This window comes from Canis aureus, chromosome 27 (assembly GCF_053574225.1).
Source record: "Canis aureus isolate CA01 chromosome 27, VMU_Caureus_v.1.0, whole genome shotgun sequence".
NCBI lineage: Eukaryota > Metazoa > Chordata > Mammalia > Carnivora > Canidae > Canis > Canis aureus.
Genome location: NC_135637.1, coordinates 21311304 through 21330350, shown reverse-complemented (window position 1 = coordinate 21330350; position 19047 = coordinate 21311304). Strand labels below are relative to the sequence as shown.

The 19047-nt window shown below is 50.7% G+C and overlaps 1 protein-coding gene across 5 annotated transcripts in view; it reads left to right on the top strand.

The window, feature by feature from the left end:
• The window catches only part of ACACB (acetyl-CoA carboxylase beta), a 130318-nt gene extending 116723 nt beyond the window's left edge, over positions 1-13595 (top strand). For all 5 annotated transcript variants that reach the window (XM_077876025.1, XM_077876026.1, XM_077876027.1 and 2 more), the window contains 11 exons: positions 328-471; positions 1303-1423; positions 2939-3035; positions 4801-4897; positions 5421-5556; positions 6415-6592; positions 8473-8585; positions 10138-10292; positions 10944-11114; positions 11217-11353; positions 11972-13595. In XM_077876025.1, coding sequence (XP_077732151.1) covers positions 328-471; positions 1303-1423; positions 2939-3035; positions 4801-4897; positions 5421-5556; positions 6415-6592; positions 8473-8585; positions 10138-10292; positions 10944-11114; positions 11217-11353; positions 11972-12098 — 1476 coding nt within the window. In that variant the 3' untranslated portion in view covers positions 12099-13595. The remainder of the gene's footprint in view (positions 1-327; positions 472-1302; positions 1424-2938; positions 3036-4800; positions 4898-5420; positions 5557-6414; positions 6593-8472; positions 8586-10137; positions 10293-10943; positions 11115-11216; positions 11354-11971) is intronic.
• Positions 13596-19047: the final 5452 nt, after the last annotated feature.

Sequence of the window (19047 nt, the reverse complement as noted above, 5' to 3'; positions counted from 1 at the left end):
GTTGCCAACCTGCCAACTCCGAAACACTAGGCAGGTTTTCGTTTTTTTGAGAAGACCAAAGTAATCGGTAGGATCGCTGGTTCTCAGAACTGGGCTTCATATTGGAATTACCTAGAAGTTGAAGGAAAAAGTACAGCTGCTGCGTCCCAGCCCCAAAGATTCTGCTGTAATTGATCTGGGTGCAGCCTGGGCAGCGGGATTTTTTAAAGCTCCCAGGTAATTGTAGTGTGTAGCCCTGGTGGAGGACCACCGAGGAAGATGATTTCCAAACAGATGGAAGGGGCCTGAGCGGGGGGAGCCCTTGCTGATGGCGCCGTGTCAAAGCAGGTCCTGGGCAGAGAGGTTTACACCTCCAACAACCAGCTGGGCGGCGTGCAGATCATGCATTACAATGGTGTCTCCCACATCACCGTGCCAGATGACTTCGAGGGCGTTTATACCATCCTGGACTGGCTGTCCTACATGCCGAAGGTGCAGTATATCCCCCTCTGCAGCGTTGGGTCTGGAAGACTGTTACCAGGTTCAGTTGCTGGGTAACATGGCCGTTTGGGAAACAGGGAGTGCCTCACTGTAGCTGGGGTCGATTTTCCTTTACTCCTCCCTCCTTCCCTCTTGGACACCCAGCCCTGTACTGGCTGTTCTTTGCTTTTTTTTTTTTTTTTTTTTTTTTTTTTTTTTTAATTTTTTTAATTTATTTATGGTAGTCATAGAGAGAGAGAGAGGCAGAGACACAGGCAGAGGGAGAAGCAGGCTCCACGCACCGGGAGCCCGACGTGGGATTCGATCCCGGGTCTCCAGGATCGCGCCCTGGGCCAAAGGCAGGCGCCAAACCGCTGCGCCACCCAGGGATCCCTTTTTTTTTTTTTTTTTTTTTTTTTTAATGCCATTATAAGGAATGCTGATCCTTTGGAAAGGGGTGTCATTGCCTCTCATCAAAAGAGGTAACACTGAACAGTAGAGAATCTTGGAGCTTTGCAGACAGGCTGGATTTGATTCCTGGCTCCCTCCTTGCTAGCAGTGAGACCTTGGGACATTCTCTTAATCTTTCTGAGCCTCAGTTTCCTCATCTGTGAATTGGGAATCACAAGAGCCTCTACCCCAGGGTGTTTCCATGGTGATTCAGTGCAATGATGAGAACCGGCTGTCTCGGCAGGTCCTCACCAAATGCTACTTATACTGGTGAGGACTGGCTAGTTAGGCTGGGCTCTGCTACGTAACCAGGCATAATCATGGTCAGAGGAGAGACACAGATAGCAGGCATCACCGACAAGCACCGGAGACTGGGTTGGTTTCCTTTTCTAGGATAATCACAGCCCAGTCCCCATCATCACGCCCACGGACCCCATTGACAGAGAAGTTGGATTCTTCCCAACCAAGACTCCCTATGACCCCCGGTGGCTGCTTGCAGGAAGGCCTCACCCAAGTAAGTTCTAAAGTGCTTTGCTTGAATCTTGGCTCTTGGGTTTCTTTTCTGCATCTGGGATGAAGGAACACTCGGGGTGGAAGTACTGATCCTTGGTCGTGGATCCCAGAGGAGTACACCTGAGATCAGATGTGGTGAGAGTGGAGGAATTGGGATTTTTTTTTTCCTCTGTGCTTTTCTTGAGCCGCTAACCAAGAAGGGGTGGAGACAGCCTCCGATTTCTGGGGCCTGGTAGATGGAGGGGAAGTGCAACAGGAGGCATGGCCTGTCTCCCCACACTGCCCCATGGTTAGAGGTGAAAAATGCAGACCTCAGAGCCTCCGACTCCCCCTCTCTCCCTCTTTTTGCCTCTATTTGGCTAACCCTTGCTAAAGTAGCCCTCCGTGGGTTTACCCAGGACAGTTGACCTGGCCTCTTCTACATGCTCACACACATAGAGATGTGCACACTCACATGTGCATACACGTTCTCTCTGTCCCTCTCTCTGAGAGGGGCTGGCTTGTCTCTGGGCAGTATACAGTTACATTCTGGGCAGCCAGGACAGCACAGGAAAGCTGAGCTACCCCCATGACCATAGTCCCCAGTCTAGAATTTCAGATGCTGCCACCTTTAGAGAACGGCCTGTCCAGCCAATCCAGCTGTGAGGTGCGGAATAGGGGATCCCCTACAGGATGGTGCTGGGGCGGGGTGGGGCAGGGCTGTGGCCCAGGAAGGCCCGTGGCTGGCTTGCCACTCTTAGGTTTCTCTTGGGCTTCCTTGCCTGTGAGCACTGAGGGGCCTGGCTTCATCTTGATTATCAAATATCCAACTGGTTTCTGACCATTGTCTCCATCTAGGACGTAGGTTGCTTTGCGTTGAGGCACGCAGCTTCCCTCCCTGGCAGCTTACAACCCTCATGTCGCCTGGCTTCTTTCTCCTTGTGTAGACCACGTGATGGACACGTGGTGTGCATTCCTGTCACTGCTTCCTCTCCTGGGATGGCTGCAGCTGACGTCATCACATCCTCCCTCCTCCACTCCCCTCCTCTTTTCAGTCTCTTCCCTGTCTCTGTCTCAAGTCTCTGTCTCTCTCCCTGTTTTGGAAATTGAAGATGTCCCCAGCCCAGTTAAGTGTGAGGCTGCAGCCGGCACATTGAAGATGAGGCTTCCGAGGCAGGTGGTCTCTTCCCCAAATCCCACCTTTTGAAGGTGTCCTGTCAACTCTCTTTGCCTCCTGGGCTGATCCTTGAGATTAGGATCTTCATGTGCTTGGCATTGACGGGAGCTGATATAGTTAGATGTTCCAAGTGAGCTGATTCCTGACTTGGCATATTTTCTGCAGCCAGGTTTTTTTGTTTTTTTAGTTTTTTAATATTGTGTTTTGTTTTTTAATGGGATTGGGTTCTGTATGGTTTTTAGGAGAAACAGATGTTTGGGCTGTCAAAGGCCAGTTTATCTGTCCCACCAGGCAGACCCTGGGGATCCTCATCAACCCAATCCAACCCTTTGGCCTGGGCCTCTGTCCTCTTCTCCACAGCTCTGAAGGGATCCTGGCAGAGTGGATTCTTTGACTATGGCAGTTTCAAGGAAATCATGGCACCTTGGGCCCAGACTGTGGTGACAGGACGAGCAAGGTAATTTTGAGGATGGGGCGGGCTGCACTCACCTGGCCTCCCCCAGCATTGGGACTTCCAGACACTAGGCCATGAGTCCTTTTCTCTCAGATGACCCCCAAGAGCACTTTCCTTTTGACCTCAGGATTTTCTGATACAAAAAATCTGGGGAATAGTTTTCTGGATGATGACTTTCTTCATAAAGTCTAGATCTTTCTGTGGCCTTAGTAGGCATCTCAGCCAACTTATTCTTGGGAGTCAGCACCCTCGCTCCTAGTGTCTAGCCCTGAGGCAGGGCTCCCTAGCCAAGGGGACCATGGGCCCCCTTTGGGAATCAGAAGATAGCTCTTGGTGCTCCCACCAGCTAACTGCACAGACACTCCAAACTATGAATTCCATTTCAGGAGGACCATGGTCAGGAACCCCCTTGTCTACACAGCTGGTGGATGGCTTAAATGCTTGGATGCTTCCAGAGCTGAGCAGCTCACTCATCAGTGGTGTAGTCCTCATTTTTTTAGACATGTCCCACTCCCTGTAAGATCCTTCCCTATGTGGAGCCCAAAACAGTGTCCTTATAATTTACCATTCAGATTCCTGGTATGATGTAGTTGCTACACGTTCTGGCTCTGGAATTAGATCTGAGGTCAAGCCCAGCCCTGTCACTCACCTTCTTTGACCCTTTGCATCTTCATCTGCAAGATGGGGATGATAATCCTACCCCCCGAGGACTGTTTGTGATGATGTATGTTAAGCACTTACAATATCATGAATGCGGGGGCCTGAGTGGCTCGGTCGGGGAAGCATCCAGCTCTTGATCTCAGGGTTGTGAGTTTGAGTTCTGTGTTAGGCTCCATGCCAGGCGTAGAACCTATTTAAAAAAAATCATTAAAAAAAAAAATCATAAGTGGTAGTGGTTGCTAGTACTCTCTTTGTGGTTGCTATTATTTCTCTCCTGGGCAATAAATAAGTATTAAAATACTAAGCCTAGAATTAACAGCTACTCCTCTGTGTTTTATTTTAAAACATTTTTTTAAAAACCTAAAACGAGATCTGCTCCCCCTTCCATGTGGAAGTTCTTCATTTACTTAAAGGCTTTCCTTCCTCCTGCCTCATAGGGTCATTGAGAGCGTAAACAAGAGTAACCCAGGGATGCACCTGGCAGAGGGCCACTGGTAGCAAGTGGTGACAGTCCCTGATGTCATGGAATCCCCTGAATGGAAGCTCTTTCCAGCTCAATATCCCTTTCCAAACATGCCTTGGTGCCTACACCTCCCCCGTCCCACATGGTAGCCGCTGGCCAAGTATGGTCATTAAAACATAAAATGAATTGAAAGAGGAAAACAGATCCTCTTCCTCTGTTGCCACAATTCAAGTGCTCAGTGCTCGCTTCGGCAGCACATATACACAATTCAAGTGCTCAGCATCACAGAAAGTTCTAGTGGACAGCGCTGCTCCAGTCCCTGCCCTGGCCTGACCATCCCCATCACCATAGCGGCCGTTGTCCCAAGAAGGGCACCAATAGCAGCGCTCTAGCCCGCCAGTTCATGAGGCAGCTCTTACTGCTTTGCTAAGAGCAGCTTCTTTGCCTTCCAATGAAATAACCTGTCAGAGTAAAAACCGTGGTCTCCTCCACATGCCCCCATCCCCGCCATGAGTGCCCATGTATCCAGGATGCCCACAGAGTGTCAGCTTGGGCTGGGTGGACTCATCTACCTCTGAATCCATGGGGGGGGGGGGTGTGTCACCTGGCTTATCCAGGCTGCCTTACTCATGCTGGGCCTTGCAGGCTAGGGGGGATCCCTGTTGGAGTGATCGCCGTGGAGACGCGGACCGTGGAGGTGGTGGTGCCTGCGGACCCTGCCAATCTGGATTCAGAGGCGAAGGTGAGGGGGCTGGGAATTTGGGACTGCTGTGGCTTAGCCAATAAGAGTGGGTCCTGGGTGGTCACATGCCAGAGCCTTGGGGAGCCCTGGGACCTGAGGGTGCATTTCTCCAGCACTGTTTCTGTGGGATGCATAAATGTCCCACCCTATCTTCTTCAGAGAGTGACACATCCCTGGGGAATCCTTCCTGACTTCCGCCTCGGTCCCTGTCACTGCTTCTAAGGTGTGCCGTGGCACAGACTGAGAGGAGCTCAGGAGGCGGAGGGTAGGTCATAGGACTCAACATGGCCCGGACTGGCTTGGCATCCTTTTGAGCCTGAAAATGAAGCAAAAGGAAACTCTGAGGGCTGCAGTGTGAGAAACAGGCAGGGCCCCTAGCAAACGAGCTTCGGGCCCTCCCTGTGAGCACTGACTCTGGTGTGGGTACCAACACAGACCAGACTGCCTGCCCTCTAGGGTGTGGCTCAGGCAACTGTCCCCATCTTACCCAGGGGAGTCTGATCCAGGTCGCTCTGTGTTCCAGATAATCCAGCAGGCAGGCCAGGTGTGGCTCCCAGACTCGGCCTATAAGACAGCCCAGGCCATCAAGGATTTCAACCGAGAGAGGTTGCCCCTGATTATCTTTGCCAACTGGAGAGGGTTCTCTGGTGGCATGAAAGGTAAGGCTGCCTCTCCTCTATATATCCCAGAGTGGAGATGGGGTGGGGGGACACGACCAGCACCCAGGATGGGGAAGCCCCCTCCTGGGGGCGCTGCAGTTCTACTCTGTATGGCCCCATCATCCTCTTAGCTGAGACCCCCCCCCCTCCACAGTCCTGAGGATGGGAGCAGTTCAGGTAACATCTTCCCATTTTACAGATGAGGAACTGAGTCTGAGTGTGACTGGCCAGAGATCATGCCATGAGGGGCAGGGCAGGGAGGGCAGCCCTGGGAGCTTTTACACCCATGAAAGGACTAAGGTGATGACCAACCCAAGAGGTCTGAGGTCAGGATTTGACGAGCTGATCACTGGTACATGGTGTTAGTTAGCTCTTGGTGTGATGATGGCCAATTTTATCATTGCAATATAACCATGTAAAGGGCCTGGTACTTGGAGGGCCACATCTTGGTAGAAAATAAGGGTCATACTGCGTGTGAGCAGGAGGCAAGGACATGGGTAAGGTGTCTGTGTGCTAGAAATGGCAGGATCAGGAGGGGGTGCTCTCACCGGCCAGGGCATCCCAGAGTCAGAGCTGGAAGGAATCCCCAGGAGGGAACTAAACCTCCTTTTACAGATGGGAACCCTGAGGCCCAGGGAGGGAGAATGATGTGTCTGAGGTCACATGGACAGTCAGGGTGACATCTGAACCTAGGCCCACGCCTGACTCCCAGCCCAGTGCTCTTTCTGTGGTGCCACCAAGCATCCCAGCTGAACACACCTTCTCAGGTTCCCAAGGATGAGGAGGGCTGTGGACTTGGTGTGTGGACAGATGTTAGGGCCTGAAGCCTTCTTGCCAGGTGACTGCTTTGCTTTTCAGACATGTATGACCAGATGCTGAAGTTTGGAGCCTACATTGTAGACAGTCTCAGACAGTACAAACAGCCCGTCCTGATCTACATCCCACCCTATGCAGAGCTCCGGGGGGGCTCCTGGGTGGTCGTGGACTCCTCCATCAACCCCTTGTGCATAGAAACGTATGCAGACAAGGAGAGCAGGTGGGTGCATCACTTCCTCCACCTGGCTGAACCTTTGCTTGTTCTCACCTCCTAGTCCTGAGGCCCCATCACCTTTGAGCCTCTGGCCAGGAATTGCAAGGTCATTCTGAGTTTCTCTTTCCCCTTTTTCTGTTTCTTTAAGATTTTTTGTATTTATTTGAGAGAGAGCAAGAGAGAGAGCAGGAGTAGGGGGAAGGAGTACAGGGAGAGGGAGGAGCAGGCTCCCCACTGAGAGGGAGCCCGTCCCATTTGGGACTCAATCCCAGGATCCTGAGATCATGACCTAGGCTGAAGGCAGACGCTTAACTGACTGAGCCACCCAGGCACCTGGTATTCTGAGTTTCTGAAGGATGGAGAGCCTCTAGTTTTACCAATCTGAAACTAGCATCCAGTGCTCAAGTAGATTTTCGCAGAAGAGGGGCACCTGGGTAGCTCATGCAGTTAAGCATCTGCCTTTGGCTCAGGTCCTGAACCCAGAATCCTGGGATTGAGCCCCATATTGGGCTCCCTGCTCAGCACGGAATGTGTTTCTCTTTTTCCCTCTTACCCCTCCATCCACTTGTGCGAGCTCTCTCTCTCTCTCTCTCAAATAAATAAATAAATCTTAAAAAAAAAATTGTCTCAGAGTTAGTGGCTGTAGCCAGAGGCAGCAGAACTATTGTTTGTACTTTCATGACTTATACTCACCTGCTTCCCAAGGAAGTTTGCAATAAAAAAATAAGGAAAGACAGAAAGCACCTGAGCTTCCTGACCACCAGGATAAAAAGGGAAATACAACAGTTATCTAATTCTCACTAGACTCTGATTCTCTCCCAGAGCTATGAGTTCCTGTAGGGGCTGTGCTTTATTTGATTTTATAACCCAGGGCCTAGCACCATGCCTACCTGCTAGGGGGTGGTTGGAAAATAGTGGCTGAACCAATGATAGAAATGATACTTGGGTGAGAGGATATCAGTTCTTCAGAAGAGAGAAAACCTTGGTGGTATTTAAGGAGGAATTCATCCCAGGAGCGTTTATAGAAAGAATAATGACAGTAATACTTGCCACACAGTGTTTGAGTGACTTTAAAGTGAAGACTCTGTGCTACATGCTGTCTAGGACGTAAAGACCTCAGGAGTAATTCTGCCCAAGATAGAGGCTTCCTCTTCCTGTGACATTCATGCATTCCTTCATTCAAGATTTATTGAGTACAAACTCTATGCCAGGCATTATGGTAGACATTGTGATGTGGTGCAAATGAGCCACGCCTGTCTGCCTTCAGTGCACCTAGACCATCACTGGGGGCTGTTGAGGTCAGGCCTCCAGGAAGACTCAGGACACAGGCAGCTTCCAGTGGGGTCAATCATGAACTTTTCACTCTGGCCACCAGGAAGCTCAAAGCTCCATAGAGTGTTCCTCAGGGCTTCCAAGCTATCAAAAGAGGATGGGGATGGGCAGTCTGAGGGGTGAGTGAGAGGGTTGAAATAGGAGGCCAGCTCATACTAGATCATGCTGGCCCCTTCATTGTGACTCTGTGAGCTTTAAGAAGATCAGCAACAGTATCGTGGCCTGAGGAGAACAGACATTAGAAAAGTCACAAAGAACTGTGGCTGAAGAGCAGGAAGGCTAGGCTGTTTTGGAGAAGGTCATATGTGCTCAGAGCTGAAGGAGCCTCCCAGGGTTCAGAAAACTTGAATTAAAGAAGTTGGCTCAGCCCCCATTTTATGGCTATAGAAGCAGATGACCAGAGAGTCCCCTCTGACTTGCCTGAGGTCACAAAGTGAGTCCATGAAAGAGCTAAGAACTCATACCCAGATTTCCTGGCTCTTCTGACGGCACCCCCACATCTCCTGGCTATTTATTGGGGAACATCTCATAGACCTTCCCTCTTCTTTTTTCAGGGCAAATATTCTGGAGCCAGAGGGCACAGTGGAGATTAAGTACCGAAAGAAAGATCTGATAAAGACTATGAGAAGGATCGACCCAGTTTGCAAGAAACTCATGGAAGGGCTAGGTAAGAGGGTTAGAATGCATCATCTCTCAGAGGGCAAGAGAGGCCCAGCCTGCTCCACCATTGGAGGTTTCTAGTATGGTGAAAACAGTGAAATGTACCAAAACACAGCTAAAAAAATGGTGAGATATTGTCTTTCTTTTTTTTTTTTATAAAGTTTTTTTTTTTTAATTTATTTATTTATGATAGTCACGGGGGGGGGGGGGTGGCGGCACAGAGACATAGGCAGAGGGAGAAGCAGGCTCCATGCACCTGGAGCCCGACATGGGATTCGATCCCGGGTCTCCAGGATCACGCCCTGGGCCAAAGGCAGGCGCTAAACCGCTGTGCCACCCAGAGATCCCTGGTGAGATATTTTCAAAGTGTTTTCATATAGCAAAGTCAATGCCTTAAAAAAAAAAACAAAAAAAAAACCTCTTTAATGCCTTAGTGTATTTATTTCTCAACACACACACAATATAAAAATGGAAGTATTTGGGGCTGATGAAGAAGATCAGAATTTTCACGGCAAAACATCCCTTTAGAATTTTCCATCCAGTTAAAATATTTTACCAGTTTTGTTTGAGCTGATAGCTTTGTTTCACTTGCAACCTTAGATATAATTCTCTTAAAAGTCCATATGGGGGGTGCCTGGGTGGCTCGGGCAGTTCAGCGTCTGACTCTTGATTTCAGCTCAAGTCATGATCTCAGGGTCATGAGATCAAGCCCCACATCATGTTCTGCTCTGACCGTGACACCTGCTTGACGTTGTCTCTCTCCTCTCCCTCCCCCCTTACTCCCACTTGTGTGCTCTCTCTCTTAAAAAAAAAAAAAAAAAAGTCCATACTGGGTGGCAATATCTTTATAACTGTGCTCTTTACAAGAGATGTGTGTGATTTCTTTGGTTTGGTATCAGAGTAATGCTGATGAGTTAGGAAGTGTACTCTCCTGTTTTCTGAGTTTGAATTGGCATTATTTCTTTAAATCTTTGATAGATTTCTCTTTTTTTAAGATTTTATTTATTTATTCATGAGAGACACAGAGAGAGAGGCAGAAACATAGGTAGAGGGAGAAGCAGACTCCCTGTAGGGAGCCTAATGCAGGATTCGATCCCAGGACCCTGGGATCACAAACTGAGCCAAAGGCAGATGCTCAGCCATTGAGCCACCCAGGTATCCCTGATAGGAGGTTTCTGGTTACAAATCCCCCTTTATTATATATAGGACTATTCAGGTTATCTGTTTCCTCTTGGCAGAGCTTCCCTGATTTGTATATTTCAAAGGATTTGTCTATTTCATCTAAGGTGTGAAATTGGCAGAGTTGCTTATAATTTCCCCTCAGTATACTTTGCAACATGTATTAGAAATAGTAACTGATTGTATCCCATAAGGATAGTGGTGCTTTCTGAAAAGGGTGGGGGGTGGCGGTGGACGTTCACGGTTGCATGCTGAGTACTGTCTTACCATCATGAGTGCATTTCTGGGATCGCAGGAGCAGCTTGATTTCGATTTGGGGTATGGTTGGGATTAAAGCACAGGTCTATGCCACCAACCATGGTTTGTGCCCTTGCCCTCAGGAATGTCTGAGCTCTCCGACAAGGATCGCAAGGACCTGGAGGGCCAGCTGAAGGCCAGGGAGGACCTGCTGCTGCCCATCTACCACCAGGTGGCGGTGCAGTTCGCCAGCCTCCATGACAAGCCCATCTGCATGCTGGAGAAGGGTGCCATCTTTGTAAGAGCCTGCCACTGTGGGGCCACATGGTTTCCAAAGGAGGGGATCTGGGTGGGAATGCTACACATTAGAAGCACCTGTGGAGCTATTAAAAAAACAAAAAATCCCAGGGCCCCGGTGGTTCTCCAGACCAATTAAATCAGAGTATCAAAGGATAAGAGCCCGGCACACTATGGTTTCAAAGCCCCAGGAGATTCCAACAGGCAGCCAGGTTTGGGGACCATCAGTCTGACCTCTGACCTCTGTATGTGTCTATAACTGCTGGGCCAGATTTGGGACTGATGGAACCCAGATGAGACCTGTACTCACCCACTACCAACCCTAACAAGCCCCACCCCATTGTCCTGCCCCCATGAGGATGTCCTACAGTCACCTACCACCCTGTGTGTGGTGCTCCCTGTCCCCCCACCCACAGCCAGCCTAAGCCCTCTGTGCCTCTGGTCAGCCAGCATAGCATTCTGGTGGGATCTCGGCTCTGCCCCCTACCCCCGACCCCTGGCAGGTTCCTTCACCTCCTACAAGCCCCAGCTGCCTGGTCTATAAAGTAGGAATGATCACAGAGCCTGTGCCCGGTGCAGGGCCCAGCCCCACATGGGGCCCTGCATCTCCTCCCTCCTTCTCGGAGGGCTCAGGCCTGAGGATTGTCTGCAGGACATCCTGGAGTGGAAGACTGCACGCACCTTCCTGTACTGGCGTCTGCGCCGCCTCCTGCTGGAGGACCAGGTCAAGCAGGAAATCCTGCAGGTCAGCAGTGAGCTGAGCCACGTGCACGTCCAGTCCATGCTGCGCCGGTGGTTTGTGGAGACGGAGGGGGCCGTCAAGGTGAGCCCAGGGTGGAGAGGGGGATGGGGGTGTGAGGGGCCAGAGGCTAGCCTGCTCGGTGGTGGGGTCCCTCTCTGAGGCAGCCTCTCCTCCCTTCCCCAGGCCTACCTGTGGGACAACAACCAGATGGTGGTACAGTGGCTGGAACAACACTGGCAGACGGGGAACAGCCTGCGTTCCACCATCCATGAGAACATCAGGTGCTTGAAGCGAGACTCTGTCCTCAAGGCCATCAGACGGTGAGTGGCCACCCTGCCCACCAGCACATCCCTTGGACTTCTTGGCAAGTGCTGAAGCCAGGATTTACCTCCATCTGCCTGACTCCAGAGTGGCTGCATGGTCTCCGGGCCTTGGGCTGAGGTCCGCAGCTCAGAGCTGTATTCCTGGCTGGAATATGATAGAGAGACCCCCTCCAAGGTCACAGCCAGTGTACATTCATGAGAACCCAAGTTCTCAACTGCTAGGCTGTAGGCTGCTGGCTCCCATTTGGTATTAGCCTTCCCAAAGGATTTGCTCACCCCATTCCAATGGGCTTCCCTATGAGGTAGGTACTTGATCATGTGGGATCCTATTTGGGGAATGAACCTGAGGTGCAGAGGACATGCTGGCTGTCCAGTCACATGGCTGGAGGCTGATTGAGTCCACTGTCCTTTGAGGCGTTCTCATCCCTGGGTGGTCTTCTCTCCTGCCATGTGGGACCGACTCCCCCATGGTGACCACAGCATGAAGAGGTTTGGAAGCTCTGGATTGTCTGTCACTCACCCAGGAACATGACATGGCCCTGCACAGGAATTCTGGGGACTGTCCCGACCTAAGTGGCGGGAATGACCCCAGCCCTTCTCTGCCCTCCCCCGCAGCCTGGTTCAAGACAATCCTGAAGTGGCCGTGGACTGCATAGTGTACATGAGCCAGCACATCAGCCCAGCCGAGCGAGCCCAAGTCATTCACCTCCTGTCTACCATGGACAGTCCCGCCTCCACCTGACCCCTGCCCACCAGGCCACTTGCAGGACCACAGGCAAGAGAAACCATGTTGACCCGCCTACCGCAAGCCTTGGGGGTTTGCTTTAAAAAAAGAATTCTGGGCATTTCTGCAGGGCTGCTGGCCTCCCACTCACTCTTGTCTCAATAAAAGGCTCAGGAGTGTCCCCTTCCAAACAGAAATAGCTTCCTCTCCATTGCTGGGAAGTTCGTGCTAGTGTCTCTTGAAACAACATGTTTTGCTGCGTCACTGAATCAAAGTGAACCCAAAGACTCCAGTTTCCTTTTGCTTTCTGGTGCCTGGTGTGCGGGATACAGGTGTTCTTTTAGGCTTGTTTTGTATCAGATCATGGAATCTGTTATTTTTTTTTTTTTTTTTACTCTGAGACCAACTCTTGATGGAAGCATCTTCTCTATTTCAGCAGAATAAATGGGCTGAGGAAAGAAGGACAGAGACAAGAAAAAAAAAAAAAAAAACCAAACCCTATTTTTGTAACGATACTTACTTGGATACCATCAAGTCACCCAGGAAAGGGTATGAATGATTTTTTAAGAGAAGAAAATGATATATTGCTCCCTAGATGGCCAGGAATGTCTCATTGGTAGGCCATGCTTCGAGATTCTGTTTTTTGAGAGAGGGAAGGTAAATGAGCAGAATGGTCTGACCATAAATTTCAGGACCTTGGAAAACAGCTTCCATGTGGCTCCTCGCCCTCCGCCTACCCCTTCCCTCCCCCTGCATGCACCCTGTGGCCAGGTTGGGAGTATAGAGGCAGCAGGGACACCATCACCAGGCTCACAGCCTAGCTGTCTGGTGAGGGTCACTGCTATGATTACCACTACGCTCCTTGGGGAGGCTTGTCTGCTGTCACTTCCTCACCTGGTGCCCTGATGTCTATGGGGGGGATCCTGCCCAAAGGGGCAGAGCTGTTAGGGACTTAGCCACAAGGGCCCCACTGATTTGCTCAGGGAGACCTCTGTAACATGCCCACCAGCACTGGGCTCTGAAGGCTTCCCAGTGTCAGGGTCTGCTCTCCTTCTGGCCCCATCCCTCGGTCCTCGGGTGCCAGTAATGGGGCCAATTAGCCACCTCCTACTACTGGGATGGGCAGTTTGTCTGAGGACACCAAATGTCATGCCTGGCCAGTTAAGAGGCTGGCGAGGATGCCCAGGGAAGCCCCCACAAGCCAGGACACTTGGGGATGCCTGAGTTGAAAAAAAAAAAATAGTTTGGCTGTCAGCCAGTGACAGTCCTGGCAGAGGACGGTGTCAAAGGGGCAGTGAGGGGTGGGAGGAAGATGAATGGTCGGTTGTCCCATCCTGAGACCAGTTGGTGGGAGCAGAAATCTATGCTGCCTGGGGACCTGAATGTTGCCCTGTGCAAGAGGTGCCCTTGGCTTTGGAGGAAAAGATAAGTCGATAACTAGCTGCTACCCAGAAATGGTGGGGGTGGGAGCGAGCCTACCAGGAGATGTGTGGAATAAAGTATTTTTTAAAGGAAGCACTTTGGCCTTGACTTATTATCTGGACCAGAAAATGAAGGCCACCTCGCTGGGTGATTTCCCCGGAGCCCACTAGCCTCCTCCGTCGGCTGAGATCTTGAACAAGCCCCTATCTGAGGAACACAGAGCTCTGAGAGGAGTTTCTTTCCCAGAGGGCCACAGGTGGACTTAGTCATTTCGGCTTGATTTCACAAATGGGTACATGATACTGTCAGCCGGCGGATGATACTGAGGTCCGCAGAGTGGCAATCAGCTGAAAGTCCTTTCCCTGACAAGCCTGGACAGAGGCCTCTGTGGGCAGCCTGGCTCCAACCCGGATGCTCAGAGTGATGGCGCCTGGCTACGTGTGGTGCCCTGACTTCATCCCATAGGATCCTCAGAACCCCTGAAGTGCAAGCTACACTCTATCCTCACTTTGATAGCCAAGAAAACTCTAGCTCCAAGATGAACAGACTTGCCCAAGACCACATAGCTGGTAAGAGTTGGGGCCAGGCACTCGGGCTGAGTCAGACCCAACCTTGCTGGGCTTTTTGCTTGCCCAGAAATCCTGAACCTTTGCAAAGGTTAAATATCCTGAAACAGGAGGACACCATCTAGATGTGTCTGCACTCTTCTCCAACCAACATCTTTATTCAGATCCCCATCAAGACCCTGGCACTCCTAGGCCAGGCCTTGGCTGGGGGCCAGCTCCACATTCACTGAAGTCTCTCCCTCCAGATCAGCAGAATCTAGAGCTCCCCTGCCCAAACCACTTGAACAAGACCCCTGTCCTTGCACGTACAGCTTGTCTGCGTCATGAAAGTGGGGTGCTGCCAAACTTGGCATCCCAACTTCTGCCTTGGTTTGCCTTTCCCACTATATTCTCCAGCTCTTTAAAGTCAAGTGGCCTTTTAACCCATTTTCCCCCTGCCACTTTATTATGAAAAACCTCCAAATGCCAAAAAAAGTCATTCTCTCCCACAGACCCCCTATCATCCAGTACATGCTGCTACCCTTGACACTTTCTTATGTTTGTCCTTGCTTACCACCTCTTTGTCCATCCTTCTCTAGATCTATCAGTCCATTTTCTTATTTGGACACATTGCAGAGTAAGTCGCATCTTTAGGATACTTCACTAGGGTTATTTTTGCATTTCAAATGCATTTTTTTTTTTCTCTTTAAACCACGTCCTGAGCAAACCTGCCTGCAAGGGTGCGTTGAGAACAACAGAGGTGTGTTGAGGTGAGGCAGCCAGCCGTGTGGCCAGGGAGGATGTCTCCCGGTACATGGGCCTGTCTGTGCCAATCATTTTCATCAACTATTTATTGAGCATATGCTATGTGCCAAGCACTATGTCAGGGGGGACAGCCATGGGCAAGACAACCCACTCATGGTCACGGGAGCTGATAGCCTGAGTCCCCAAAGGTAGAAATTTCAGATGGGTAACCATAGGGAACCCTCCCATCACAACGAGTCAAGCAGTGTTAAATCCATGAATGCCCAGGGTCTGTTGTATTTTGGTGTCCTATTTCTTTCAGTGCTAGGTGCCCCTTTCAGGGTCACTGTGAGAGGAACTTAACAGAGAAGGGACCACAAGACCACAGCAAGGGTCCCAGATGACCACCAGGCACAGGAAAGGCTCCTGGGTACTCAGCTAGTGTGGGCAAACCTGTTTTCTTGCCCACACAGACGATCCCTGGAGCCACACCAAGACTCTCTGTCAGTAGGTTACCCCCACAATGCCCTGCGGTTCACTTTCAGGTGAGCACAGACTGTTTCTCCTGAGAGAAATGCTCCTTCCCTTTTGGCCTTTGCCCAGCTGACTCTTACTCATCCCTCAAAACCCAATTCAAATGGTGCTTCCTACAGACAGTGTTTTCCCTGACCACCATCCTGTAGTTTGGGAGCCCATTCCCTGTTTCCCTGTGATTCCAAAGCTTCTGTGCTACTCTTTTTTTTTTTTTTTTTTATTCATGAGACACACACACACACACACACACACACACACACACACACACAGAAAGGCAGAGACACAGGCAGAGGGAGAAGTAGGCTCCATGCAGGGAGCTCCTGGGTCTCCAGGATCACACCCTGGGCTGAAGGCAGCGCTAAACCGCTGAGCTACCCAGGCTGCCCATTCTGTGCTACTCCTTTTGCATGATATATGAAATGTGGGTTTGAAAATGAAATATAGGGGTGCCTGGGTAGCTCAGTAGTTGAACATCTGCCTTTGGCTCAGGTCATGATCCTGGGGTCCTGGGATCCAGTCCCGCATCAGGCTCCCTGTGGGGAGCCTGCTTCTCCCTCTGCCTATGTCTCTGCCTCTCTCTCTCTCTCTCTCTCTCTCTGTGTCTCTCATGAATAAATAAAATATTTTAAAAAATGAAATATATACCTAGGGATCCCTAAATCCCTCTGGCTACAGAGCAGAAGAGGGATTTTGGAGAGCAGTCTTATCGGCAGAGAGGTGGTCTCCTTCTGGAAGGTGAGGGGAAAGGCCACTTTCAATGGTGAGCTGTATCTTATGATATTCTGACCCATGTGTATCACTGAGCAGCTTCGGGCACAGGAAACACAGGCCAAGAGTCTAGGATTTTTCTTTTCTTCTTCTTTTTTTTTTTTTTATTGTGGTAAGATATACAGAACATAAAATTTACCTTTTTAGCCATTTTGAAGTGTACAGTTCAGTGACATTACGTGTATGTTCACCATCCGTCTCCACACTGTCACCTCAAGCTGGAACTCCTTACCCCTTAAACACTCCCATGCCCCCTGCCCCCAGCCCCGGCAATCTGCAGCCACTTCTTGAATCTGAATTCGCCTACTCTAGGTACCTCCTCCAAGTGGAATCATGCAGTATTTGTCTTTTTGTGACTGGCTTGTTTCACTTAGGGGAATGCCCACGAGCTTCATCCACGTTATAGCAGAGTTCAGAATGTCCTTTATAAGGCTTGATAACATTCCATTGAACATACAGACCCGTGTCTTAGTCCCTTCAAGCTGCTATAACAAAATACCACAGGCTTAGGGGCTTATAAACAACAGAATTTCATTGTTTACAGTTCTAGAAGCTGAAAGTTCAAGATCAGGGTTGACACCATGGCCAGGTGAGGGGCCTCTTCTGGGTTGCCAACTTCTCACAGAAGGGGCAGGAAGCTCTTTGGGGCCTCTTAGAAGAGCATTAATCACATTCATGAAGGTTCCACCGTCTTGACCTAAGTACATCCCAGAGGCCCCACCTCCTAATGCCATCACAGCAGTATTAGGATTTCAACATATGAATAGGGGGAGGGTGGCTGAACACAGGTATTCAGACCATAGCACCCACATTCCGTTTATCCATTCATCCGTCGATGGCCACATGGGTTGCTTCCACCATTTGGCTTTTGGTAATAATGCTGCTATGGCTGTGGGTGTGCACATACCTTCCGAGTCTCCCCTTTTACCTCTTTGCGGGTATGTGCCCAGATGTGGAATTGCTGAACCAAATGGCAATTCTATGCATAACTTTTTGAGAAGAGGTCACTGTTTTCCACAGGGGCTACCCTGTTCAATGTTGCCACCAACAGTGCACGAGGGACCTGGTTTCTCCATATCCCCCCCAACACTTAACGGCTTTTTTGTTTGTTTTTATAATAGCCTTCCTTCTAGGTCAAGCTTGGAAGTAATTTGAACTCAGGAGTCATTGAAATGTTTTGCTTGCATCCCTTAAACCTGGTGGTGGGGAATGCAGGCTCACCTGTGAGCATGCCTTTAGATTTTCTTTATTTTTTTAAGATTTTATTTATTTATTCATGAAAGACACACAGAGAGAGAGAGAGGCAAAGACATAGGCAGAGGGGGAAGCAGGCTCCTTGCAGGGAGCCTCATGTGGGACTGGATCCCGGGACCCCAGGATTACAACCGGGGCCGAAGGCAGACGCTCAACCCCTGAGCCACCAGGCGTCCCTAGATTTTCAATTCCTATGCATTCTGCTTCCCCGGCCTGCCCAGCAGCTCCTGCCCTGGCCTCCCTTCCTTCTGCCGGTTTGGTCTTTGTCCGGCTACCCCTAGACTGGAGATAGGGGTGCTGTGACCCTCGGGCTGGGAGGTTCTGCATTCACACTCAGAGACGGCCCAGTGTCACAACCAACATCGTCCAGAGGCAACAGCTGCTTCATCGTCTCTTCGCCTACTTCGGTCCGTTCCTTCTATCTCTTTCCCTAACCCTCCACCAGCCGCCCCTTCTGGAGCAAACACCCCGAAAGGCAGGGCGATGTGGTGTTAAGAGCCGGGAGATCTGCAGAGCTGGGGTCAAGCCAGTTTCAGCTCCACTTCCAACCAGCAAGCAGAGGGACCAGCTGAGCCCTGGGAGATGGCTAAGGGGCCGTGGGAAAGCAGAGCGCCGTTGGAGTCCCATCTCCAGCCCTGGCTAATCACAGTTAAGCGAGCTGAGCCTCAGTTTCCACTTCTGTAAAATGGGATGTTTGTTTCCTGTGGCGGCTGTCACAATTATCGCAAGCTTGGGGGGTATACAAACAACGCAAACTTACTCTCTTACAGTTCTGGAGATCAGAAGTCTGACATGGGTTCTCGCGGGCTAGAATCAGGGTGTTGCGAAGCCTCGGGTCCTTTTGGAGGCTCTCAGGGAGTCTTGGGTTTCCCAATGTCTAGAGCCGCATTGCATTGTCAGAGGCAGCGAGGTAGCCTCTTCGGCGCTGACACCGAGCCTCCTGCCCCCCTCTTGTACTGAGAAGGACCCTGCGATTACAAAGGGGCTTACCTAGATAGTCCAGGAGACTCTCCTTAGTTTAAGGGCAGCTGATACACAACCTTAATTCCACCTGCTGCCTGCATCTCCCTTGCTGTAACATAACAAAGTCACAGGATTAGGACGTGGCCACCATCGGGGAGCCGCTATTCCGCTTCCCACGAGGGATGGCAGCTGTTCCCCCTGGAGAACAGGGTAAATGAAATAAGCCATGTCGCAGGGCGCTTAGGGAGTAAGCTCCCGTACACACTGGCCGGTGGTGTTACTCTTTCTGTTGTTAGAACGTGGATGATTTCTCCCAGAGGGAGAAGAAAAGCCGCACGATCACGAGCTGAGTCTCAGTTTTCTCATCTGGGAAATGGGACCATCTCCTGCCTCTGTGGGTGACTGAGCTGTACTGGTCAGGAGATGCTTCCTGGTATTTAGTTTGGCGCAGCACACAGCTGGTGTTCAAATGGTGGCCACGAGTATTTTCCACGGAGAGCCTCCGTGAAGCCTCATTCCACTGGTCTCTCCGTGCTTTCTCCCGGGGTCAGCACAGCCCCGCACAGGTGGGGCTCAGGTTGTGACTGGGGCTCTGGCCTCGAGCTTGTGACCTTATGACCTTGGAATTTTTGCCTGGATTCTGTGCCTACATGGCCCCACTTGCCCATAGTAAGGAGTAGGTGGTGACCTGGCTGCTGAGGCTTCACCCTCCAGCGTACGGCGCCATCCTGCAGCTT